The sequence below is a fragment of the Vigna umbellata genome, chromosome 1 (genome assembly GCF_029865625.1).
Source record: "Vigna umbellata cultivar VRB3 chromosome 1, Vumbellata_1.0, whole genome shotgun sequence".
Lineage (NCBI taxonomy): Eukaryota > Viridiplantae > Streptophyta > Magnoliopsida > Fabales > Fabaceae > Vigna > Vigna umbellata.
Genome location: NC_142165.1, coordinates 49241774 through 49254979, shown reverse-complemented (window position 1 = coordinate 49254979; position 13206 = coordinate 49241774). Strand labels below are relative to the sequence as shown.

General features: G+C 33.6%; 1 protein-coding gene across 3 annotated transcripts; it reads left to right on the top strand.

Annotated features, from left to right (window-relative positions):
- Window positions 1–382: 382 nt before the first annotated feature.
- LOC148205596 (floral homeotic protein AGAMOUS-like) lies at window positions 383–6545 on the top strand. Of its 3 annotated transcripts, XM_088103579.1 has the most exons (9): window positions 383–523; window positions 886–1124; window positions 3626–3707; window positions 3880–3941; window positions 4091–4190; window positions 4327–4368; window positions 5009–5050; window positions 5973–6139; window positions 6346–6545. In XM_088103579.1, exons 2-9 carry the CDS (start codon window positions 895–897, stop codon window positions 6347–6349), a joined length of 729 nt encoding a protein of 242 aa, XP_087959705.1. In that variant the 5' UTR covers window positions 383–523; window positions 886–894; the 3' UTR covers window positions 6350–6545. The 3 variants fall into 3 exon arrangements, with proteins under 3 accessions (XP_087959705.1, XP_087959707.1, XP_087959706.1); XM_088103581.1 differs by lacking the exon at window positions 5009–5050; XM_088103580.1 differs by lacking the exon at window positions 6346–6545 and having other exon boundaries at window positions 5973–6143.
- Window positions 6546–13206: the final 6661 nt, after the last annotated feature.

Sequence of the window (13206 nt, the reverse complement as noted above, 5' to 3'; positions counted from 1 at the left end):
CACCAATATGTAAAAGAGTTTCCACTGACTGAATCAATGAATCATATCATGAAATATCTCTTGTGCTATGTTTGCAACTTCGCTCCACGTCCCTTTCACCCCATTAATAATCCTTTCCACCACACCCTCTCTCTCATGCCCTACTACTTCCCTCACTCGTGAATCAGTTTTTTAAAAGTGAAAAATATTGTTAAGTTAAAGTTAATTTCATTCACCTCAAGTGATTCAACGAATTAGAAAAAAAAAAAAAAGTTAATAAAACATATACATACAGATGCAGATTTTTGTGTGAGTGTATACACACTTTGTTTCATATGCATAAACCATTATATTATAAAAGAAATCTTGTTTTTCACTTTATAAATACCCATCTTTGGCCAACTTGCTCTCATTTTCTGATATCTCCTGCTTGATCTGCTAAGTGGAAAAAAGAGAGAAATACACACACACACACCATGCTGCTAAGGGCTTGAACCTGCTCCCCTGTCCTGAATATAACTTCTCCATTTTGTTTCCTCACCAGGTTAGTGAGCAAAATACTCAAACATCACCTAAAATCCCTTCTCAGTGATTCACCACTTTTTTGGGGTCAATCAAACATATTTTCCCTTGATACCAAGATTTGGCAACACAACTATAGCTAGATTGTGAACTGTTATCATTACAAGCAAAGGAAAGTTTGAAGCTAAATATGTACATATATATAGCTAATGATTTAAAAGTTGGGTTGAGGCCTTTAGGGGTGCTTCCATTTCTTGTTTTTACACTTTAGATTCTTCCTAACCACACACAAATAGCTGAAAAAGATCAAAGTTTACTTAGTTTTTTCTGAAGGTTGTCTTTTTTGTGAGGACAATCAATAAGTTGATGTTTTACTTGATTCAGCTTCCAGTCATGGCTTTTCCAAACCAATCCATGTCATCGGTTTCTCCCGAGAGAAAGATGGGAAGGGGGAAGATTGAGATCAAGAGGATTGAGAACACCACCAGTCGACAAGTTACCTTCTGCAAGCGCAGAAATGGCTTGCTCAAGAAGGCATATGAGTTATCTGTGCTTTGTGATGCAGAGGTTGCTCTGATAGTCTTTTCAAACCGTGGCCGCCTGTATGAATATGCTAATAACAGGTTTTGCTTCTTCTTTGTTTTCCATCTCTTCATTAATTCATACCTTGGGCTATTTCAAGCTTTATTTATGTTCTTACCAATTTTTTTCCTTCAGTTTTTGCTGCTTCGTTTGGGAATGTTAAATTTATAATTTTGCCTTTGCTAAACAATCTTATGAAGCATTTTGTGATGAAGAAGCTAGGGTAGAGTTAATTTTTCTTCTTTTATTCTTCGTCTGTCTGATTTCTGTAACCAAGGTTCACTTGTCTTTGTTTATTTTGGCCTTTTTCCTTCTATGAGCTTTTAAGCTCATTCTCCTTCTCTATTTTTTTTTTCTGTTATGACACTTATATTCCCAGTTCTTGATTTGGTGGGCACACAGATCTGGTGTAATAGATTGATATAGAAGCACTATGGTTGTTAACTTGTTGCAAGAGGAAAGGATTTGGGGATGCTATGAAGGTCTGTGATATCAGCCAACCCCTAAAACTAGTCCTCTTGAACTTTTCGTTTCCTTTTTCTCCTTCTATCACTTCCACTCCTCCTTTCTCTCTCTCTTTCTTTACCCATCTAACAGCTAAAGTTGTCATGTTTCCATTAGCCTCAGTCCAAACACCTTGCCACTTTCTTAATAATAAACAAAAAGAAAATATCAAATTACAGTCTCAACAAATTAATTATCAACGACTCAAAGACTTAAACTGAAATAAATAAGGGAGTAAATATAAATTAAAATAGCTATTTTTCAACCCATTACAACAGAATCTTCTCTGAAACATTGGGATTTGACACCCCTTGCAAGATCTCAGTCTGGGTTAAAAGTAACCCTAGAAATTAGGGTTTTATTGCTGACCGAAACATAGTTTAGCGTAACTAAGCATAGGGGAAGGGAAAAGAAACAAAGAAGCTTTTTTCGCATCTCAGCGTGACAAAAACGTGAAAACAGTCAAATTTAATCGCACAACATTTATTTCTCTCTGATTTGTTTTAGGAAATGAAGTTTTGGTAACTATGGTTAGGGCTTTTGAAGGAATAAGGAGGGGGTAGAGTAGGATTTGTTTGTCTTTGTAGAAAGAATCTTTGGACACGTCACACGGGATTTTTCAGTTCTCGACTTTTGACAGAAGGTTTTAACTAAGTCATACTTGGAAGTTGGAATTGGTATCTCTTTAACTCGTGCATCTGATAACCCTAAAGTTGGATCTTCTACAACTGGGAAACTCTCTCCTCAGCCTAGAGTAAAAATTCTTTTACATAGCTTTGAAACAGCAAAAGACAATTGAAGAGAGTGATGAAACAATGAGCGTCCGAACTGGCTCGTCATAATTTCACTGGTAGCTGTTGGAGCCTTTGCATTTGCTCAAGATCTTACACTTGCATATTTGTGAAAGTTGTAGACTGAGAAAGAAAAAGAAAGAGAAGGGTTTTCTTGGCTTAATGAGAGAGAGTGTGTAAGTGAGGTAAATGGGGGCAGAGACAACGTACGACAATTTGAGATAGCCAATGAGAGACTTCTGAGCATTTTGGCTTCTTCCATGCAATTTGAAGCGTACAATTACTGCTCCTGCTTCCTGATAATTGCAGTAGCTGAAATGAACGGCTGTGATGGACACACACTTTCACACAGAAAAAACTGAGAAAAGAAAATTCATACTTTATAACATGACACACTGTACCATATGACTTTAAAAGCTAGCACCAAAAATTACATGGTTATTACTAAAGTTTTTTTAAATTCGTAGAGTTGTGTTCTTTAGCTATATCGTGGGTCAAATGAAAAAAATGGATTTTTTTAATAGAGATAAAACGAATTTCACTGTTTTGTGTATACATCAAGGAGTATCCATGATTGGAAAATATTCTTAATGCTAACATGGGAAAACAAATTAGAAGGTTAGAATCGAGGTGGGCAATGGGGTGTGGCTGAGAGCATTATCCACTGTGAGATGGGTTTCCTTTAAGTTGCAGAGAAAAACTATGTCTAGAAGTGGTTGAACCAATCATATTGTGGGAACCTGTGCCACCGTGGCAGCAGCACCCAATCATGGCTCGAGGATATTAAGGTATCATCAGTTCATTGAAAACTGGAAAGCTTCTGTTTCTTGTTATTTTAAGATTTTATTTTTATCACATCCAATCAGACTTTGACATGGAGATTTCTGAGAAATAGATAATCTGATTTTGCTTTTTGTTGCCTTCAAGGTTCAGTCGACTGAACCAGTTGGATGATTTGACATTCATCCATTGCCAAACTCTATGGTTAATCTCCAACTGATCCAACACACTTTTCCTTTTCCCTTTTCTGTTCTTTTATGTGTGCACAAAGTAAGAAACATACGTGTACATTTATAATCTTGTAACATGAAAGTTTGTGAATGTATATAAGATTTTTGTTTTTCATAACGAGGTCATAATCTTGCAGAATATTAAATTGTAAGTGATCTTATTGCTATGATGACAACCCTTTTGTTCATTAGATGGCATTTTCATATAAATTGTAAGTGTTCTTATTGTTATCATAGTGTCAAAGCTTCAATTGAGAGATACAAGAAAGCAAGTTCAGATTCATCTAATGGTGGATCTGCTTCTGAGGCTAATGCTCAGGTATTATTAATTCCTGCTATAAACTTTTTCAAGACAGCTATAAACTAAATCCCTCAGCTTTATTTGAACCTAATTATCGAAGCATAAACATCAAACATCTTGCAGAATTTTTTTTTTGAATGAAATTGAAATGAGTAAACTAACTTTTCTAACCATTATTTCATAATTTCAGTTTTACCAGCAAGAAGCTGCCAAACTGCGAGTTCAAATCAGCAATCTGCAGAATCACAATAGGCAAGTTGGATATTCATTATGTATTAAGATTAGGATACTAGAAAAGTTTCACTGCTATAAAACAATATGAACATATCTTAAGTATTTTAATGAATATTTTATTTACAATTAGTGTTGTTCAAATATGGTAATAATGTTTTGAATTGCAGGCAAATGATGGGTGAGGCTTTGAGCGATATGGATGCCAAGGATCTCAAAAACCTAGAGACTAAATTAGAAAAAGGAATTAGCAGAATTCGATCAAAGAAGGTATTTCTGTAACAAGAAGTTTCTTTCTATACATCCTTTTAAAGAATAAAATATAATCTATATTTAGCTTGTTAGTGTGGTGTTCTAATTTTGTCTTCTTTTCTTTTTTGTGATACTTTCCAAACACGTACGTCAGAATGAGCTGCTATTTGCAGAAATTGAGTACATGCAAAAGAGGGTAAATGTTTTCCTTACTCTTCAAATTTTTAAGGTCATTTTTTTTGCATTATTTGTCTTTTTCTGCAATACGTCATTGGTTTTGAAAGGTGAATACTATATTAGTTTGTGATTTCATTCTAATTGCCTCCACATTAAAACTGAGTGTGATTATAATGTATAGGTTTAGCCCAGTCACCTCAGATAGGTTTCACAAATATCTGAATTATTGGGTCTTTTCAGATGTTTTGCATCTGTTTATTTGTCAGTTTCCTTTCAATTTGGTCAATTTTGGAGGTTTCCTAAACTAGTCCTTTGTGGAATAGGCTATGAACTTTGAACATTCATAAAACACATTAATATAGAAATAACGTTATTATATCATATGAACTAGAAGTTCGTACGTACAGCAGTAATCTTTGACCACTGTTGAATTTATGTCTGTCATTTCTATGTGATTATTTTTAGGTTTTGGATTGCAGTTTGGACAATTTCTGTAATGAAAGTTTGGCTGACACTATTTTTTCCTTCTATTCCTGTTGTTCCTTAATTGTTCAAATTCATATATACGTGCCTGTAATTTATTTTTTTTGGGAGGGGGTACAAAATTTCTTCTATAATGGATTTCAAAGCATATAAGGTAACTAAAATGTGCGTTACAGGAGACAGACTTGCACAATAACAACCAGCTTCTTAGAGCAAAGGTTTGTCACATGGCACTCTATGGTTAATTTTTACTCTTTCTTATGTTTTTTTTTAAGAAAAATTATTCATGTATACCAAAATGGTTTATCAACACTTATCAGGAAGAGAAATTCCAAATGAACTCTCCACAACTACCTCAGAAGATACCATGTAATAAGTGGTATTAGGGGCTTGTTAGCAAATTTAGTTTCAGAAGAAAAAAAATATTGTTACTTCTCTTTGTACTCAGTTTCCTAAAATAAGAAGCTAGAGACTGTTTTGGGGATCAAGGGTTATAAAGAAACAATATTATAATTTAATTTAAGTAATTTCTCTTTTTTGAAAATCAATATCACGTACTAGTTTATTATGCAAAAACTTAAATTTATTCCACATCAAATCCCTCCGAGATACAGAAGCAATATCAGAATGACAAAAACACATGCAACCTTTTTGTGTTAAAAACCTACATGCTTTCAAGCCTTGTTAGGAATATCCTACTAATAAGAAGTACTAAAAATTTTGCAGATCTTCACTTCTAGGAATATTTTTTATAGTACTAAGCAAACACTAACAATTATCATTCTAAACTTGATCTGCAATAATATAAAGTTGGTATTTTTTTCAATATTAGAAACACTAACAATGTTAGAAAAAGAATATCTGTCTGTCAGCCCAAAACTTAATCTGTTCTTGACCATTAATAGTAGTATACATGAATATTTATAGACCTCATTTCATTCACACGATTATTTTATAAAATGTTATATTATAGATTTTTCCTCCTATCTTATGTTTTTCTATGTTGTTCTAAAAATTGTATTAAAGTTTAATACTTATATATTAGGTGTTTCTGTATTATTTTGCATTACATTTTAATAGAATATTTAGTATAGTGAAAATATAATGTGTTTGTGATTAATTTTTGGTTTGAGAGTGTAGATGGCAGAAAGGGAAAGGAGTGAGCATAATGTTAACGTGTTGTCTGGAAGCACAAGCTACGAATCAATGCAATCTCAGTTTGATTCTCGTGGCTTCTTCCAAGTCACTGGATTACAACCCAATAATAACCAGTATGCTGGACAAGACCACATGTCCCTCCAATTTGTGTAAGCTTTCTCTCTTGCAATACCAACATGATTCACTATATAACCTTTTCATAAATCACATATGGTTTATAAAAAAACTCTGAAAAATATTTATCCAAACATACTCAAAATAATAAATCTGATAGCTTTACACAGTCTTATATCAGGTCCAAATATACAAGAAATGACAACCCTAAATCTAATTACTGTTCCTTTATCTTGTGCAGTTGAAGAGTTTAAGGTTGAGAAGGATAAAGACTAAGATTTAGTATTGTTATTCAGTATGATATGTAGGAATGGTGATGCCTAGGGAATATGCAGAACTGAAGAGGTGAAATTCATTTAAGTATTCCCCTAATATGTTGTGACTTTGTAGACTTTAATAAGGTACCCTACTATAACCATGTGAAAGGTTCTATGGACTGTTAGTGTGTACACTGATACTCTGAATACAGAGATTGAACCATGGCATATTTGTCAACTTTTGTTAATTTTCCATTCAAATAGTCTTTCTTATATATCTTTTTCACATTTCACTTACTATGATTTCAAGGTCTTTGTTAGAATTATTGTATTTGTATTTAGATGTGAGTTGTGAGTGTGCTGTATGTGAGTGTGTGTGAGGTGTGTACCACTCACTTACTCCTATAAGTATAGGATTAAGTGAAGGGGTGTAATAGGTAAGAGAATCATTTCATTCAATACAATACCATTTTCACATGGTATCAGAGCAGGTTCTCTGATCTACCTCTAGGGTCTCTACTGTCTGCCGGCGGCCGGCCGCCATGGCCGCCGGCAGCCCCTACAGTTTCCGGTGACAGCCCTCAAATTCCATTTTCTCTTCTTCTCTGCGCACCCGTTCAGACCGAGTGTGCCACTGCTGTCGCCGCCACTTTCCGCTGCCATCGCTGCTGACTCCGTCGCCACCGCCGCCGCCGCTGCCGCCGCCGCCGCCGGCCACCGTCACAGTTTCGACGGGTGACCATCGGATCTGGACCGTCTCCTTGAGCGACGGCCAACCCTACCGGAGACAGGACCAGAATCCTCCGAACGCGCCGCCACGGAGCTCTTCTTTCCGGCCAGTCCGCCGCCGGCCGTCACCGTTTCGACCGGTGACCAGCAGATCTGGAGCGTCTCCTCGAGCGACGGCCAACCCCGCCAGAGACAACACCAGATTCCTCTCAACGCGCCTCCACGCGGCTCCTCTTTCCGGTAGATCTCGGACGCGTATAGCCACGCGCCGCCTTGTCGCCGGCCACCGTCACCGTTCCGACCAGCGACCACTGGATCTGGCTCGCCTCTTCACGCGACGACCAACCCCACCGGTGCCGGCGTCCGAAACCTCCGCACCAGCTGTCACGCGCCGCTTCTTCTCGGCCAGTCTCGGCCGCGTGTTCTGCACGCGCCGCCTTCCCGGTGCCGGAGTTTCCCCGCGACACCTCCATAGCCGTCGTCGGAGCTCCCTCTCTTTGTTTCGACCATCAGAGCAGCCGTTGCTGCCATCTTCGTCTCTGCCGTTGGTGTCCAGGCGCCGTTTTGCAACTGTCCGACGCCGTGTGCCGCTGACCAGGCGCCGTTTGCCACTGTCCAGTCATTGTTTGCCGCTGTCCGCGCCGTCTGCTGCTGTCCAGGTGCCGTTTCCGCTGTCCGCGCGGTCTGTCGCTGTCCGCGCGGTATGCCGCTGTCCACGCGCCGTTTTTCTGCTTTCCGATACCGTTTGTCGCTGTCCAGGCCCCTTTTGACCACTGTCCAGCCACTATTGACCGCTGTCCAGGTGCCGTTTCCGCTGTCCAGCGCCGTTTTGTCGTTGTCCAAGCGAAGTTTGCCGATGTTCTTGCACTATTTGCTGCTGTTCGGCACAGCCGCGGTTCGGTGCTAGAGTTAGCCCGATCTTCTTGCACAGTTTGCCGCTGTTCGGTGCTAGAGTTAGCCCGATCTTCTTGTGATACACTGCTACGTATCACCACTTGGGAGTTGTCCAGCAAAGAATTTTGGACCTCCAATTTGGATCTTTGATGCCTTTGTTTCAGTATTATAGCTTAATATTTTGTTTCTATTTTTAGTGGTCCAGCAACTGTGATATTCCACATTTCCGCCGTTCACACTAAGGGGGAGTACGTTTCCAAGACACTGCAAGTCACATGTATATGGGTGTAGTCCCTGCAGTTTTGTAGATTTCAGCTACTACTGTTGATCCCGTCACCCAGCCATCATTGATGAGGATTTAGTGTAGTCCCTGCAGTTTTGTAGCTCTTAGCTTTCAGCTACCACTGTTGATCCCGTCACTCATCCATCATTGATTGGAGAATCAGTCCTTGCAGTTTGTCATTGGCCACCAATGCTTTCCTTCATCCACTTTTGAAGTTGAAGTTTCACAAGCTGCTGTTGTCCATCTATGTTTGCCTCACACTCTTGAAGACAAATCATCTAGTTCAACACCGAGTTCATCTATTCCAAGCTTAGTACATACAATATGTATGCTCTAGCTTGAGGGGGAGTGTTAGAATTATTGTATTTGTATTTAGATGTGAGTTGTGAGTGTGCTGTATGTGAGTGTGTGTGAGGTGTGTACCACTCACTTACTCCTATAAGTATAGGATTAAGTGAAGGGGTGTAATAGGTAAGAGAATCATTTCATTCAATACAATACCATTTTCACAGTCTTTTACATGCAATTGTTCTTCTTTCTTTTCAATTATTTTTGTTTTCTTAAATGTAAACATATCTTTTTATTTTGTTTCTTTTAAGAATTCGATTAATGGATTTTTTTTTACATTTTAAAGTTTTCTAAATTTTTATATAATCATATTTTTTTAGTTTGATGTATTTATTTTGATAATATATTTTTCTTATAATATTTTATATACTAAAATAATATTTTAATGCCTTCATTAGTAATATAAAAAAAGATTTTTTTAAATAATTTTTATTATTAAATTTATACATACTTCTTACTTATTAGTATTTAAAATAATAATATGAATAGATAAAATTATTTAAAATAATAATAGTAATAAAATCGCAAAAAATTTAATAATAAAACTTATAAAAATTTTATAAAATTAAAAATATTTAGGTTTAATACATCATTTGGTCCCTACTTTTGGGAGTTTGATTAAAAATGGTCATACCTTTTGAAAAAGTTAAGTAAGGCTCCATATTTTGTTTAAAAATGTTCAATTCGGTCCTTTTCGTGGATGCCGTTAAAAACATAACGGTGTTGATGCCACTGTGACCAAATCTGAGTGAAGTGTTATGTTGGAAGTGAAGTGTGTGTTCTTTTATTAAAATCAAAGAAAATTACAATCTAAAATCTTGACGTTTTAAGAACCCTAAAGTGGAAATTAGAATGAGAAATCCTAAATTGGAGAAAAATCCCCAATTCAAAGGGATACAAACACGGCTGCGGGTGATGGGTGTGTCAATTTTCCCAATCAGCTAGCACAGTTATTCAATATCCAGTTAAAGGGTCTTATTCCAGAGTTGAATTCAAATCTGAAGGGTTCAATGTTCGTTTATGCAGATGTGTACCACATATTAGAAGACATGTTCAACAATTACCTAGCGTATGGTGTGTATCAGAGGTGACAAAGAAAAAGAAAATGTGCAGAAGCTATCTATAAATTTAGTGAAATGCTTTTGCTTCAGAATAAATTAGGAAGATTATGATAATTTCAAAACTGCAACACATTTCCTTATCAACCTATTGACTAAATAATTTCCTTCACGGGCAATGCCTTCGTTCTCAGGACAACGATTTTGATGCTGCAAAACGAAAAAGTGGAGCAATGTTTAGAGACAAAGATGGTTTTTGGCCAGCCTACTAAAAAGCAAGCTCATTTTCCACACAATATTATGAAATTTCTTGGTGGGTCCACAGTGTTCATCAACAAGAGTAATAGTACTGGAAACTATTTGGGTGTTTCATCTTAATCTTTGTCACATTATAAAACTCACTGCATGTCTAACTCTTTGAGCAGAAAACCAAACCAAAATAGAGTCACTGCTTCAACATTTGATACAATTATATATAGTAGAGGGCAAAATCCCCAAGTCAGAGGAAAAAATCCCCAATTTAGAGTTTTTGATTCTAATTTCAACTTTAGGGTTCTTAAAACATTAGGATTTTAGATTGGAATTTTCTTTGATTTTAATAAAATAGCACACACTTCACTTTACAGTGTCACGTAATTATCCAACATAACAGCTCACTCAGATTTGGCCACAGTGACATCTGCACCGTTATGTTTCTAACGGCGTCCACGAAAAGGACCGAATTGAACATTTTTAAATAAAATATGGGGCTTTACTGAACTTTTTCAAAAAGTATGACCATTTTGAACCAAACCCCAAAAACTATGGACTAAATGATGTATTAAACCAAATATTTAAAGGAAAGCTATAACAAGAAACATAAAAGTTAATGTGAAGGTTATAGTAAACAACAAAATACAACAATAAAAGTAAACTTTTGTGCTAGAATGAAAATCTAAAAAAAAATATGGGTTTTGAGGTAAAAGCAAGAACTCAAATCTTGATCAAATGGTTCAAATCTTTGTCACTAATAATTCAATCATAATTATTGGATTTCGAAGCTTTCTTGAACCGAGGACTTTAACTTCCCTTGACTCTCTATAATAGACTTAAAGACCTATTGAACTTCGACATGGATTCCTTCAACTTCTCTTCCTTGAACCGGTTAATGTTAATGTGAGGAGCTTTCTCGAACACTAACTTTAAGATTTCTAATAGTGTCGAGAGTAGAACTTAACTTCTCTTTCTTCTTGGTGTCGAAGCACCGCGCACCATGTCAATGTCATAATATCGTACGGTCTCATTTATGCTTCTGTTTTAAACCTCGGTTATACTAACAGTCGGTCTCATACACAATTTGATATAAGACTCGTAGGTTTGCGAAGTCTTCTCTTTTTTAAACACACTCTTAAAGTTTTTAAAATTGATATAATTATGTACGATTTGATCATATATATATATATATATATATATATATATATATATATATATATATATATATATATTTATTTTAAGAATATATTTTTCTTATAATATTTTATATGCTAAAACAATATTTTAATGCCTTCCTTAGTAATATAAAAAAAAAGGTAAAATTTATTTAAATAATTTTTATTGTTAAATTTATACAGATTCTTATTTATTAGTATTTAAAACAATAATAATAATAATAATATTATTATTATTATTATGAATAGATAAAATTATTTAAAATAATAATAGTAATAAAATCACATAAAATTTAATAATAAAACTTATTTAAAAATTACATAAAATTAAAAATATTTTTAAAATATACAAAAATTATCAACCTATTAAAATAAATATCTTAGACTACACAAAATTATATAAAAGTTAGGAAAATTCATTAAACTAAATTCTTAAAAAATAATTTAAAATAAAAAAATGTTTATTTACAACCTCGAAAAAAAATAAAAAATCAATTTAAAAAAAAATACCTCTTGAAAGAGGAAAAAACTAAAAAATAAAGTGGTTAAAGGTTGATAAAATTTAGTTATAGTTCTAAATAGCATTAAAATATAAGAAATTCAAGAAAATGGAAAGACAAGCAACCAACAATAAAAAAAAATTAACATTTTAACATACAATAAATTATACCTTCTTTAAAATATTTTTCTTATAAAATCTATGCGCATTAGAACTCCTTTCTTTGAAATACAAAGTCGACCATATCAAGAAAATTATTTGTTGAGATTATAAGTCATAAATCATATATAAGTTAAAACTTACAAGTTAGTAAACTAATAACTTCGTCAAAGCTGAAATGAGAATATTTTATTTGTTAAATATATATATATATATATATATATATATATATATATATATATATATATATATATATATATATATATATATATATATTTTATGGTTGTACAAAATATTATATAATTATTTTTTTAATTTAATTCCGATTTGTAGATGTAAAATACTAAAAATGTAGTATTTGTATAAAAATTGATAGCCGAAAGTTTATTTGATTGCAGTTTTCACAATTGTTTTGCTTCCTTGATTTTGAGAAACATACACATGATTCACTAACATCAAAAGTTCATGTGTGGGCCTTACAACATGTTAAATGGTATGAGTTCAAACGTTACAGAAATGTAATTTAACACATAAAAAATGTTTCACAAAAATAGATTAAATAGACTATATTTATTATTTTTAAAATTTAAAAATCAAACTTTATTAAAATTTAAAAATAAACAAATTTCAGTTTTACTTAATTTATATTTCATTTTAATTTTCATAAAAGTTTTTAAGTCGTTAAACAGTTTTTTTTATGCTTATCCACAATCCACACCCGCATGGAAAAAGTGAAACAACTATTTCTAAAAATTAAAAATAAGATTTTTGGTGGATTCAATTGAGATTTCAAAATATATTTTCAAATTAAAAAGTTGTATAGATTTTAAAAGGTCTTACAAGAATTCAATGAGGTTTTTTATTGATTTTTTTATGACTTGGATTTTAAAAGATACGTAAAATCATAAGATTTAAAAAAAAACAATTACGAATTTAAAATCATTTTGAAGGATTAATGAATTTTTTTAAAAAATCATAAGAAGGTTGTATTTTATATTTTACAATTAAATGTATCTTTACCTATTATTCTATTCTAAAAAATTCTGTGGATCACAATACATTTTATACTAATTAGTAATTTTGAAAAAAATGTGAGAAAAAGTGCATACTAACATTTCAAAATAACTATTAAAGTAAGATATACAACGTATAAATAATGAAATTTGGATTAGAAATATAATATCAATACATAACTAATTAATTTTTTGTTTATCGACCTCATGATATTTAGTATACATATATCTAATGTTGTAGTAGCTCTTTGACTTCATGGTGTGAAACTCCTTGTTTCTTTGTTGTAAATCTCTCGTAAGAGTAAACAACTAATTATCATATAACTATAATTAATAATAATAGTAATAATAATTTATCACACTACCAACAAGAAATTGAAAAATATAATTAAAAATTTAGTTGTGAAATGAAAAAATAAATAAAACAAATATAAA

Coding starts and splice junctions, on each gene's coding strand:
- LOC148205596 (XM_088103579.1), top strand. CDS start 895: ATGGCTTTTCCAAACCAATCCATGTCATCGGTTTCTCCCGAGAGAAAG. Junction 1,125..3,625: donor TATGAATATGCTAATAACAG/GTTTTGCTTCTT, acceptor TTGTTATCATAG/TGTCAAAGCTTCAATTGAGA. Junction 5,051..5,972: donor ACCAGCTTCTTAGAGCAAAG/GTTTGTCACATG, acceptor TTGAGAGTGTAG/ATGGCAGAAAGGGAAAGGAG.